This window comes from Trachinotus anak, unplaced genomic scaffold, assembly GCF_046630095.1.
Source record: "Trachinotus anak isolate AG129_WGS33_773 ecotype Australia unplaced genomic scaffold, CSIRO_AGI_Tana_v1 ptg000028l, whole genome shotgun sequence".
In the NCBI taxonomy this organism is placed as follows: Eukaryota; Metazoa; Chordata; class Actinopteri; order Carangiformes; family Carangidae; genus Trachinotus; species Trachinotus anak.
Window position 1 is genome coordinate 6,251,570 of NW_027273879.1, and position 12,891 is coordinate 6,264,460.

At 39.1% G+C, this 12,891-nt stretch overlaps 1 protein-coding gene across 2 annotated transcripts; it reads right to left on the reverse strand.

Annotated features, from left to right (window-relative positions):
• Positions 1-591: 591 nt before the first annotated feature.
• On the reverse strand, positions 592-12,772 carry LOC139611607 (guanine nucleotide-binding protein G(q) subunit alpha-like). Of its 2 annotated transcripts, none has more exons than XM_071466416.1 (8): positions 12,444-12,772; positions 12,019-12,175; positions 8,518-8,702; positions 5,579-5,733; positions 5,131-5,259; positions 3,505-3,634; positions 2,889-3,042; positions 592-2,145 (listed from the first exon to the last, which is right to left on the reverse strand). In XM_071466416.1, exons 2-8 carry the CDS (start codon positions 12,152-12,154, stop codon positions 1,955-1,957), a joined length of 1,080 nt encoding a protein of 359 aa, XP_071322517.1. In that variant the 5' UTR covers positions 12,155-12,175; positions 12,444-12,772; the 3' UTR covers positions 592-1,954. The 2 variants fall into 2 exon arrangements, with proteins under 2 accessions (XP_071322517.1, XP_071322516.1); XM_071466415.1 differs by having other exon boundaries at positions 12,374-12,747.
• Positions 12,773-12,891: the final 119 nt, after the last annotated feature.

Consider the following 12,891-nt stretch of genomic DNA (forward strand, 5'->3'; position numbering starts at 1 on the left):
GATGGGAATTCCATAAGTACTACAACATCTGTATTATATTACTGATATTAAAAGTGTATGTTTTACCAGAGAAAACACTCAGCTTCATTCATGACCAACATTAGAGCTCCAAACTATATGCAAAATTAATAGGCAACTTCGGTATTTTCATAATTGATTCATTGTTTGAGGTTAGGGTTATTTTTCATGGGTGTCATTATTTCACAGACTAAACAATTGATTAGTCAAGAAAATAATTGGCAGATCAATCAATGAATTGCTTGTTATATTCAATGGATAACGTGTTTGGCCCAGCAGCTTCCTCACTCCTTCCATCCTCGCACATCACTAGTCCCATGTACCGCTGCCACTTTACATTCAATGTCTGTCTTCCAGAAATAAAGGTGCTTTGCCACACGATATAAACTCTGTGTACAACAGTAAAAACAGAAGTGTTGTCGCAGGCTCCGGCCAGCCTGTATCACAGAGGAGGATTTCAGGACCGCTCCACATGAGCTGACAGAGAAGCAAAGATGACAAACACCTAAATGGCAAAGCAAAAGTGTGCTGGAGCTGATTTCTAAATAAACTGACCAAAAAAAAAAAAGGCAATGAGCAGCAAAATGTCTGTTTATTTATACAATCAGATTTAAAAAAACAACACTAGGACTGCTTTAAGATATGGCAGTGACAGAGAAACAGAACCATAAATGAAACCATACAAATTAGATTGTAATTATTTTTAACAAGAAGAAAAGAGTCGTGTAAACATTAGTGCTGTGGATATGTTCTCATAAGATTTTTATTCATGCATTTGATACCTTGAACAGCATATGAATTAATATCAAGAATGCTTTAGTTTAATGCCTCAGAGATTATTTAACATAACAGTTCTCTGTTCAGCAGTTAGCATCTCGACACTGACATTGAAGCAGGGGTGAAGAAAACTAGGAAAATACTGTACCATATGATATTTACACAAGGCATTCACATAAACAGTGGAGAAAGATTTTAAGGCATTTTAGCTAATTATTTTAAGGCAAGAAAAATACTTAAAAATCCAAACAAATAGTCCCTGAACTGAGTGAACACTTTCTTCTACAGCTTTGATACAAGACTTAAGAAAAAAAAGGAATGCAAATGTGTCTTTGAAATGTGTTAACTTAAAAAAAGCAATAATTATACTAATGCTGTGCTCACAAAGAAGTGGTTTTATCACTGGACAATGCCATCACAGACAAATGCAAAGTGTACAAAGTCAAGTTAATTTGAAACAAGGTTGTGGAAATGATCACACCCAACTAAGTGAGGTACACACATACAGATAATCGGCACAACTAATGCTACAAAAAGGAAGTGTGTGCAAATCAATATCTGTAATAAAATCATTGTCATTAGTGTTTATTTTGACTTGTTTTCCATTAAGTCACCACACAAACTAAGCATTTAGAGTATTTCAAACTGTTGTTAACTTTTTTTAGAAAAAGCAACTATGGCCAACTGGGGTTAGTGATGTGAGGTCCTGCATCACAGTTAGCCTACAACCTCTTCCACAGATTCCCTGAAGGACAGACCTAGTACATTACTGGTCCTCAGAGACTTTTGAGGCCTATGAAATACTTTTTTTCCCTCTCAATCCATCAATGTGCATTTATACTGTTTCTGCTCAACAACGTTCACAAAGAGCTCCATAAATTTCAGAGTGCACACTATAATAGACCCTTCACTAAAGAGGCACTTTAATTGTCGGGACACACTTCATTATAACTGGAGACATCCATTTTCAAAGAGCCTTACAGGAAAATTTGAAATACATCAGTAGTACAGTCATTTGGCGACAAGCGCTTTAGCTTCTCAATTTCCTGTTTTGGATTATAGTGTTCAGAAGCAGTGTGAGCCAAACCGAATCACTGCAGAGCTCTCCTGACTGCCAGCTGTACAAAGCTGATTGAATTACGACGGCAAGCCCACCATTTTAAACCAAGTTGTACACTTCCAGGTTCTCCTGCAAGATGTGGTCCTTCACCGCGCGGAAGACAAATCGAATGTTGTCTGTGTCCGTGGCACAGGTGAAGTGGGAGTATATCATTTTTTTTGCGTTTGGATTGAGACTCACAAACATCTCTAAGATGAATTCTTTTACTGCTTTGACGTCCCGCTGGGGACCTGTTAGAAAGAGACAGAAGGCAAAAACAGCACATGAAAGGTGTTTCAGTAGTTACATAAAAGCTTCAGAATAGAAGAACTGTAATATAAAATGGTTGCAGAACACTGAAGTGAGACATTGTAGTTCTTAAGAGAAGACACAACACAACCTGAACTCATAATTCCTAAGTTTTAAGGCCAATTCACTGGCTTTTGAATTTCATCAAAAAGCAATCTGGACTCTAGTTTCATGTACTATATGGACGTATGTACTGTATTCCTGGTCGTTTGTCCTGATCTTGTTAATCAGTTGAACACACAATTTTCTTTGTTTAATTCTTAAATACTTGAATAATACAGTAAACTCCTCCTCTCGCCTTCAGGTGTTTGGCATCTTGTTTTCTGGTGTGCATGGGTGGACTGACTCTCTATCCACAGACCCTTGTTGATTGTAGTGTGTATGGGTTCATCTACGGCGATTAGCTAAAGTTAGCCACCATAAGCTACTGGTCATACCGGGTCAAGTGAGGCTGTAGCAGCAGATCTATTAAGTGTGGTGAATTACGCAAAAGTGTTTTTTATTGCTTATGAATTCAACTTTTCATCTGAAAGAGGAACATTGTCTTAGTTCTTGTTAAAAAAAACATTACAGTATCACTCTCAAGACACAGCAAATCTTAATAAAAACATAAGTATCATCACCCTCAGCTGCATTTTTGACCGTTTTTGCCAACAATTAAATTAATTAATTAATTTCCTCTTACCATCATATTCAGGGAAGTAGTCGACCAAATGTGAATACATGATTTTCTCCTCGAGTAAATCGATCTTGTTGAGGAACAAGATGACTGAGGATTCTTTGAACCACTTGTAGGTTATGATTGTCCGGAACAAGGCCATGCTCTCCTCCATTCGATTCTATGGAAATCACAAGACACAGACATCTCAGCGTGAGCTTTGAAAGCAGTACTTCAGCAGTGATTGCCTGCGTGAGCAAATTCAATTGGCTGTAATCTCATCAAGTGAACAAGCCTTGCTGAGAGGTGCACTTTTGCTGAACAGAGTGACTAAAGATCTCCCCCTGCAGGAGAACTACATGTACTGCCACAAAGGAGGGTTGAGGTGAGGTTTGTCATTGTGACCACAGAAAGAGAAAGAGTGATAAAGAGAGAGAGAGAGAAGGACTCTGTAGAGATCTGGGTCATTATCTCCACCTCACAGATTTGGCTTTAAACAAAAGACACTATGTCTCTTTGTATTTCTCCCTGTGATTTTTTTTAGCAACTTTCTTTCCCATGTACAGACCAACAAGATATAAAGCAAGAAAGTAAAGTAAGTAGTTGTTACAGATTATTTTGTAGGCAGCGGCCCCTGTTTTACCTCGTTGGCAGATTCAACGAGGACCTGATCGTACTCGCTGAGCGCCACCAGGAACATGATGGAAGTGACTTTCTCGAAACAGTGAATCCACTTTCTCCTCTCTGATCGCTGGCCACCCACGTCCACCATCCTACAGCCACAGGATTATGGCATCATTACAAATAAAAAAAAAAAAAAAAAAAATCACAATACCCATTCAGAGACAGTTAAATTCTGAGGCAGCTCTAAGTTAATAATCATGATAATATAACAGGAAATGTTTGAGAGGTGATTATAAGTAATGTGGACATGATGACTAAACAGGACATTATGATAAGTTCATAAGGTTGTATCTGATAAGTTAACTGTACTGCAGCATTTGAAGACCAAGTAAAGACAACATTTAGGCTCAATCTCAATATTACAATAACCAAATTTTAAATTGTATACATCCTACCATCACTGTATCACCACATTGCCTCAAAATGTATGTTTGCTAAGTGCTGAGAGACTTTAATGCTTTTATTACATCCCCATGACAACCAGAAACAGTCAGCAATTGCTTTGTGGCGTGAGGATTCAATTCAGGGAATAGAAACTTTCACTTCCCCAAAATGTCTGCTGGTGTCAGAGGGAGGCTTTTAACTTCCAAACCAGCCTGGTTTCACATAGCTCTTGACAGATGTGAAACTACTGTATAAATGGGCAGAATGAGACTATGGACCTTTGAGAGTTAATTGTTAAATGAGGACCAGCTGTGCTCAGACAAGACTAAGACTAACAAGACATAATGACTTCCAACTTGTGACTCTAGTTCCACAATAATGCTGTTTAGTCTTCTCAGAGGACACAGGAGGAAACAAGCCTGAGAGTTTAAGCTCAATGCTAACATCAGCGTGCTAACATGCTCACGATGACTATGCTAACATGCTGATGTTAACCAGGTTTAATGTTCACGATGTGCAATATCTTAGTTTAGCGATTTGCTAATTAACAACACAAAGACTTTCTCTTTTTTGAGTGAGATTTTAAACCTCACTGTGGCTCTAGAGAAATAGTCACAGAATCACCAAAATCAGTGGGATACATCATCTGGGGACCATGAATGTCTGTACAAAATGTAATACATCAAATAACTTTTGAGATATTTCAGTCTGGACCAAAGCGGCACAACAGCGTCGGTAGAGACAAGCTGCTATAACAGATGCTGGTGTTACAGTCTCATGTAAGGTTGGGTGGTATGACATTACAGGTGGTAGAGATTGAACATATAGTTCAATCTCTAGTTATACCAAGGTGTATATCCCCTTATCTCTAGGAGTATTAGGTCACTGTGGGCAATGTTGCACAATCATTGAAGGACAATTTGGGTTATTGTCAGTAGTGATTGCTTTAGTTCACTGGATTGGCCGAAGTCAGACACTCCCATCTGGTAATTTCATCTATAAACACTTAATGCACTGAACTTCCAGAGAATATATCATGATAAAAAATAAATGAATTTAATTGTGATATTAAACCACACATAACACAATACCACTTTCAACTGTATATTGGCCTTTCCTCCTCCAAAGTACTTTTTCACTGTTTATGCCTCAGTGACAATAAAACCAATCCAACATAAAATATAAGAAAATAATCACTCACCTGAACACCACATTCTGCAGGTCAAAGGGGTATTCTATAATACCTGTTGTGGGCACCCTGACCCTCAGGACATCCTGCTGGGTTGGCAGATAAGCTGTATCAGCAATTCGGTCAAAGTCATTCAGATAGCTGTTAACACAGGATGACAACACACAGCGGAAAAAATGAAAACAAAACCAGTTAGATAGATATGGAAGCAGCAGAGGAGACGTTTATTGTAAAATATTGAAGTCATGGATGTTTCTGTTTCAGCCGCTTTGCTATAATCAATTATTTAGCAAGAATTTAAGCAGTGTTTTTTCCCTTTTAAGCCTTTTGTCAACAACCTTAAATGGAATAACCACTGAACTCAACCCCTCTGGAGTGTATTAAACAGACAATTGGCAGATGAAACAGTGGAAAGTATTTGGCAGTGTCTGAGGAGTTATTCATCTCTGTTTACACTCACTATTTGGCTGAGTCCGAGAGCTGGTATTCCCTCTTCCGATTGTAACATTCCTGAATCCCCGGATCACTCCACAGGCTCTTGATGGCATCCACGTATGGGTTTGTTAGTGTTGTCACCTTCTCCACATCAACCCCACTGACAATACTGGCGTTGGCCTGAACATCAACAGAAGGACACACTGAAATTAATAATTAAATAACTACAGAGTGCTTTACAGGAACATGATCTAATGTTGTGTTCTTGTGCATTATTTTTGTAGCATTATGAAAGATTAATCAGTTTGGATGTTAGAGGAAAAGGGTTTACCCAGCATGCATCTTCCACTAAAGATGTGTTCTTTCATTAGTCAGGAAGAAAACAGACCTGTACGCTCACCAACACCCTTACAGTGTGCAAAAATCACCAACATTAAAGCACGTTCAATCTGATCGCAGTGTTTGGGTTTTCAGCAGCCTGTTTTTAACAGTCCTTGTTTATAAAAACTCTGAGCATTTATAATTTTTAGACAGGAGTTGCAGCAATTAAATGACAAATCAATTAGTCCATCGACTGGTAATTATTTAAGTTCCCTTCTGTGGATTTTGGATGATTAGTCAGACAAACAAAGTATCACCTTGGAATGTAGGAAATCATGATGGGCAGCTGCCACTAGTTTATGACCTTTTACAGCCCAAATGATTAATCAACAGATCTGTAGATTGTGAAAATAATCAGTTGCACCCTAACCCTTGATGTAATATTTTACTAGGTTACTCAATGTAAAATAATTACACCACAAGATGTGGAACTACTCATTCTGTTACAAAAAGTATGGTCAGAGTAGAGTCACCCTCAGTGTGTCTAGTCTTTTCCCCTTTCATATGCATTCACTGACACAAACAGTTAAACCATTAAGGCATCTGTGTCCCAGGTCATCCTGGATTCTGGTTTATGGATTGATGTCCTATGTCTTCTCAGAATTGTTCATCTCTATCACACCCTTACTACCCTAATTTGTGTCTGATTAATAATAAATATTTCCCTGACTGCATATCCCTTGTGGTCTCACAGTGCCACAGTTCAGCCAGAAAACACTTAAGCCTGTTTGCTCTCATCTGCTGCTGCCTGGGACTTTGGTATCATCGCATGGGAGGAGTAACATTCATCCCATAAACAGCCTTATTGCACACAGTGCTATTGCGGGGATACTGAAACTGTAATTGTGTTGATGAGCAGCTGTGTTTGATGTTCTGATGGTTTCTTCCAATCATACAGTGATAAAGGGAAGATTGTGACCCTGTGAAACAAATGTCTAGGAGGTGCCATACTGAGGTAAATTCCACTGTGATGAAATACATATGTGCACAAGGGTAAAAGGGTTTAACCAGTTTGTTACATCACTGTTAACTCCAACAAAACCAATGCTATCTGATGAGTCATATTGTAGCAACAGTAATTTTCCAGTTATGTCTATCTGATTTGATTCTGGTAAAAATCTATTCTGATTTCTACCAGAGGTTGTATATATGTTCAAAATACCAGGGGGAGTTTATTTTTAGTTACTTTCTTTATATTTCTGGGGGAAACCATACTCTCTTAAACCTTTGCCTTCTTTTTATTGCACATTTTAAAACTGCTTTCATGGCTTCTGCTTCACTGCTTTCATGTTCCCCCTCTTTGGACAAATTTAAAGGAAACTGCTGTGCCAGCATCTGTTTTTCTTTCTTCTTTCTTTTTTTTTTTTTTTAAGAAAAAAAAAACCCTTTTCTCTCCAATCTTTTCCCTCCTCAAAATCAATCAGAGAAATCTTAGCAATACACTTAAAGCTCACTCTTACACCCAAACTCCTACTAATATCAAGTGGAACCAACTGACCATCCATTGAGCCCCACCCCCCTCAGTTATTCTTATCACATCTGTCAATCTTTTCTTCATCATTTTCAAAACAGTGGGGCCTTGTGTTGAGACAGAGGTAGACGAAAGCAGGCCAATCAGCTGTTGCTTGCCAGCTAATTAAGCTGATTTACCCCATGTGTGAGCTGAAAGCACCGTCTCCGCTGATTTGTTATGTTTCCAGCTGATTCCTTTTGAAATGAGACCCGTGTACAAGGGGAGGGCTCCTAATAAGCAGCTGACGGCCAAGCACTTGATATCATGCTAAAAGTATGAGGCTACAGCTAACAGGTCCCAGGTAAAAAGTTCGCATCCTCATCAGTTGATGATCTACATCCACATCCACAATACTGTCTTTGTATTAGTGTAGTGGTAGCTATAGCGTTATAATTATTATAGAGAAAGATGATCCAACTTTTCAAACATTTGGCACTTCAAACGTTATAGAGGAGATGGTTTTAGAGCGAGGGCACATACTGTCGCTGTTTGGGGGATGGGTTTAGTGAATGGTCACTCTCTGGCCTACCTGCATGCTCAGGGATGTGCTGTTATTCTGTGAGGTTCATTCTCACTGCTGACAAGACAAAAAAAAATGTAACCTTAGATGCTGACTCAGACTTGGCTCGCCCTCCTCTCATCTGGGTCTCAGTCTTACCTGAAACTCTTACTAATGTAGTCGGAAAATTGGTGTGATTAATAAGCAGCTGCTGTTGGTGTGACAGGGTCAGAGTCCTCTATGATGAATGGGGAATTCTCTGTCTCCCTTCCTCTTTTGTCTGTTGCTTGTTTTTGGCTCCGGGGTACCTGTCTTTACATGCCTGCAGTGTAACATCATGTGTACTTCCCAAAAGACAGCCTGCTCCGTAAGTAGGCAAAACTCTCTGGCTGCTGGATTGCAAATCTAAACAATGTTGCAGATTACCAGAAGTACTTCACCCTGCCTACACAGTAATACACACTGCAGGCTCTGTCAGTGCTTGTGGGAGACGGTGTGTGGTAAAACCTCTTCCTCAATCTGTCAGTGCGAAGCAGCAAAGAAATGAAAAAGAAACAATAGTCTGGTCTACCTTGTTTTTTTCATACTTGTAGGGGATTTGTAATGTGTTCATGGCCTGGATCATGGCCTGCATGGCAGTGAAGATGTTCTGGTAGACCAGCCTGGTGAAGCCTCTCTTGTCCTCTTCAGAGTATCCTCGGCCATGTATGATCCTCATCTGCTTGATGAAAGTGCTCTTCCCACTTTCACCAGTTCCTGGCCACCAACAGATACATAACATTAGTTTAAAAGCATGTATAGACTTAAACAATAAGGCTGACGTTACCCTATTTTAATTTACTGTCAACGAAACCCATCCAACAACACTTTAAGACTTCCCTACTCTGTCCGCCTCTCTCAGCTCTAAGCTCATAGGTCCCTACTGAGGACGTGAATCTTTATAAATAGCTCACAAATGTATATACAGAAGTGACTCAATCAGGAGTAAATTGCGTATTTGTTTGGAGACTATTTTTAGCCGTGGATTAATTTGGATTTGGTGCATTAGTGGCAGCAGTCCTACCTACTTACCTACTGTCTCAGAGGACGGCAATTTCAGTCTGTCAGTTCACCACTTTAGTCCAGACTGAAATGCCTCAACAACTATTGGGAGAAATTTGTGCTGCCCTTGGGATGAATTGTAGTCACTATGACAACCCTCCAACTTTTCATCTGGCGTCGCCATCAGGTCAAAGTTTCAATTTGTCCGATACTTTGCTTTATGACCAAATACCTGCAAAACTAATGGCATTAACTTCAGCTTCAGCTGTGCCTAGTGTTTTACTGTAAACTGACAATTGCAACACATTGTAGCAACATCTGAGCATCGCCACTGCGAGCATGTTAGCATTCAGCTCTAACCACCATTGCCTCAGTGTAGCCACCAGCATTGGCTGTAGACTGTTAGTCCCGTTGGACAAAAGCAGAGGTCTCCGGCTCACATAAATAAGTTCTATCAAGCTTTCACTACACAGACAATACTTGTTAGTGGGATCAATTTATTGTTAGTTTTGATATCTTTGTGGAATTTGTTAACTATATGAAATATAGATAATCACCAGCCTTATCCCTTAACTCTGTCTGATATCCGAAAAACAAAAGCAGAACAACAGGTTTCGGTTGTATTGGGTTTGAAGCACTCCCATGCCTCACTCTTATGCAATCTTAAACTTACATTAATTGCCGTTGTCTGGGTTGTATCTTGTTCTTAGGCCTTATGGGTCTTACGTTTATTCTCAGAGTCAGTTTTTACAAACAGTATTTTGTCATCTCACAACTGACTGTCTGTATGTTTGAAAAAGCTGAACTAGAAGAAGTTGCAGCATTTCCCCCTGAAGCTGACAACAGTGAAATGACAGAATTCATTGGCAACCGTTACAGAGCTTTCCAGCCAGAGTGAAGTGACAGTACAACAATTGCACTTTAGTGAGAACTATTGTTTAGGAGTTTTAATAGTAGTGTGCATTATTCTAATCTTAGTCTCATAATGAATGACATATACTAATATATGAAAGGGTTTACACTTGGTTAGATTATTCAGTGTGATACAAAAGTGTAAAAATGTCCAGTTTGAAAGATTTCTTCAAAATAAACCAGTCACTGTTTTGTCACTGCTGCAGCTACACATCTGACTTTTGAACCTGAAAGGTTGGTTATACATTCATCAAAGAGTCTGTCCCCAAACAGCGTGACTGCCTTACACCTTACACTTCATCACAGCACTGCTGATGCATCATTTGTTAAGTAACGTAAATATAACATGTGGCCTCCCAATATGACGCAGCAATCATTTATTCATCTGCCAAATGGGACTATAGCGTATCTACTCAATAGTGAGTTACAATCAGTGATGAAAGCACATTTGACGTAGCTGAGTACATCATTGAGGAGCAGTTTTGAGGTATTAGTTCTGCATTTTGTTTCGTCAAGCTAAAACAAAATTTTACCTGTGTTTATACTGTGGTTGAAAGTAACTAAATACATTGAATAAACTACTGTACGTAGGACCAGGTCAGAGGTCATATTTTGCTTGAATATTCCCATTTTATGCTACGTTAAACTTCACTACATATCAGAGGGAAATATTCTACATTTACTCCACTACATTTTTAACCACTTTACAGATCAAGATTTCACATGATAAAAACAAATAATAAGGTAATAAAATACACTGTTGCAGATTAAAGCAGTGGTCCCCAAACTTTATGGTTTGTGACCACTTAAAAAAGAATTTAAAAATCTGTGTAGTTGGGACCCCTAGTCGTGTTTCAGATGTCTGAGTTGTTTGCAGTTCGAAGGGACATATGTTCTCTTAACTTCTCAGAGAGGTAAAATAGAAATATTTCACAAAATAAGTTTTGTTTCTTTTCCCATTAATCATTTTATAACCCCTCAGATTTATCTTGAGACCTGTGGAGAGGCCCCACCCCCCTGTTGGGAACTACTGGACTAAACTAAGTGCATATAAAGTTGTAAAAACTGGCTCCACCTCTAGCAGCTACAACAATAAAATGCTTTAAATACTAACACACTGATAAATCAGTATTGACAATCTAATACTGTACTATACAGTAACATAGTTACAGAGGGCATTTGGATTTTGAATGAATGGACCCCTAAACTGAGACTAATTAGACCACGGACCTCCATTTGGTAAGATTTTATTACAGGGTCCCCCATTTGATAACAATTTTGCTTTGAAATGTTTTATTACAGAACATGTTTGAAACCCATGACTAATATAGTCAAAAATCCTGTCATTGTGCATTTATGGATGGAATTATAGTGATAATAAATTATTCCTCTTGTTGCTGGGGACCCCCTGCAAACTCCTCAAGGACCCCTTGAAGGTCTGGGGACCCCACTTTAAGAACCACTGGTTTAATGCACAATATTATATTATCCTTTTATTGATTAAACTACCCCACAATATAAGTTTTTAAAATTATTTGCACCATATCCAACATTAAATAGTCTTTTCACATTTTTTTGCATCAGTAATAATAATCCTATACTATAACATATAAGTCTGTAAGGGGGTGTTGGAGTATTTTTACACTGTTGCAATGCTACTTTTAAGCCTCTTATGCCTCTTCTTATAATACAGAGGACTGCTTTTATTCAACCACAAATTCATTATCACAAGCTCAAGTGCTTTCAAAGCCAATTAAGTAAATTACTTTTTTTTTGTGAGATACTTGTATTCAGTGGTAGAAAGTAACTAGTAGGCTATATTTCCTCAAATACAGTACATAAATAGTTTTGAGGTACTTTGAGTATTTTAATTTTCATCTACTTCCTACTTCTGCTCCACTAGCAAAGGGAAATTTACATATTTATAGAGTGGAATATATTTACATATTGGGATTTCACATACAAATACATCCATTTTTACTTAGTCAAATGTTTAATACAGTTCTTACAGTAAGATACTGTGATTTTTACCTAAGTACAAGATGGGAATATTTGTTCCACCACTGTTTACAGCAGACGCAGCAGGAGTTACAGGGAGAATGTCATTTCGGCCTCTTACCGAGCAGAAGGAGCTTGAATTCCCGCCGGGCGTCCTTCTTGTCCCGGCGGAGCTGCCTCTCAATCTCATCGTTGATCCTGCGAGCCTCTTTGGCCTCCGGGCTGAGGCAGCAAGCTCCCACGGAGCTCAGAATCATAACTCCTGGATAACACTTCACCTTCCAGGGCACAGACACATTCATAACGTTGGTTATACAGCAAAGGAAAGAAAAAGCCCTGAGTATCCTGAAGTCAGTATATTTTTTGATGAACCCCTCACTGCCTGCGCCAAAGCTGCTCTCCTGAGCTGGAAACAAGGTTTAACAAATGTTAATTCAAGGAAGTAAAGTCGTTATTGTCAAGGCTGTTTGTATTACCTTGCTCCTCTCTTGAGAAGAGGAAATTAACTTTGTGCAACAACTTAAGACTGAAGTAGCGAGTCTTTACCCCTGGTGGCTGAGCTCCGGGCGTGGTGGGCTGAATATGGCGGAGTTTTACATGATACTGCTAGAAAATGATAGAAAGAAAAATGGCAAAAGTAATTCTCCTCTGAAGAAAAAGGTCTTGCTCTGCCACCGTTTCTGTCTGTGCTGGGAGTGAAGCTCGGTATTTTCCTCCTCAGCGTCCGGGTTTGTTTGCCCTGGCCCCCTCTATCCTGGTGAAAAACCAACAGTGTACCATGTGACGGAAGGCTGTGCTCTGATGGGAAACCGTGTGGGCTTTCACTATTACATTATGGGAACAAATTTCCGGTGTTAACTAGTAAACTACGGATGCATGTGACAGTTAGAGCAACAGGCTGACACACCACCTTCTCTGGGAGCCAATCACAACCAATGCATGAGCTGAACAGATATTTCTCATCCCTCTGTTGAAATAAAACGCACACGCTTGG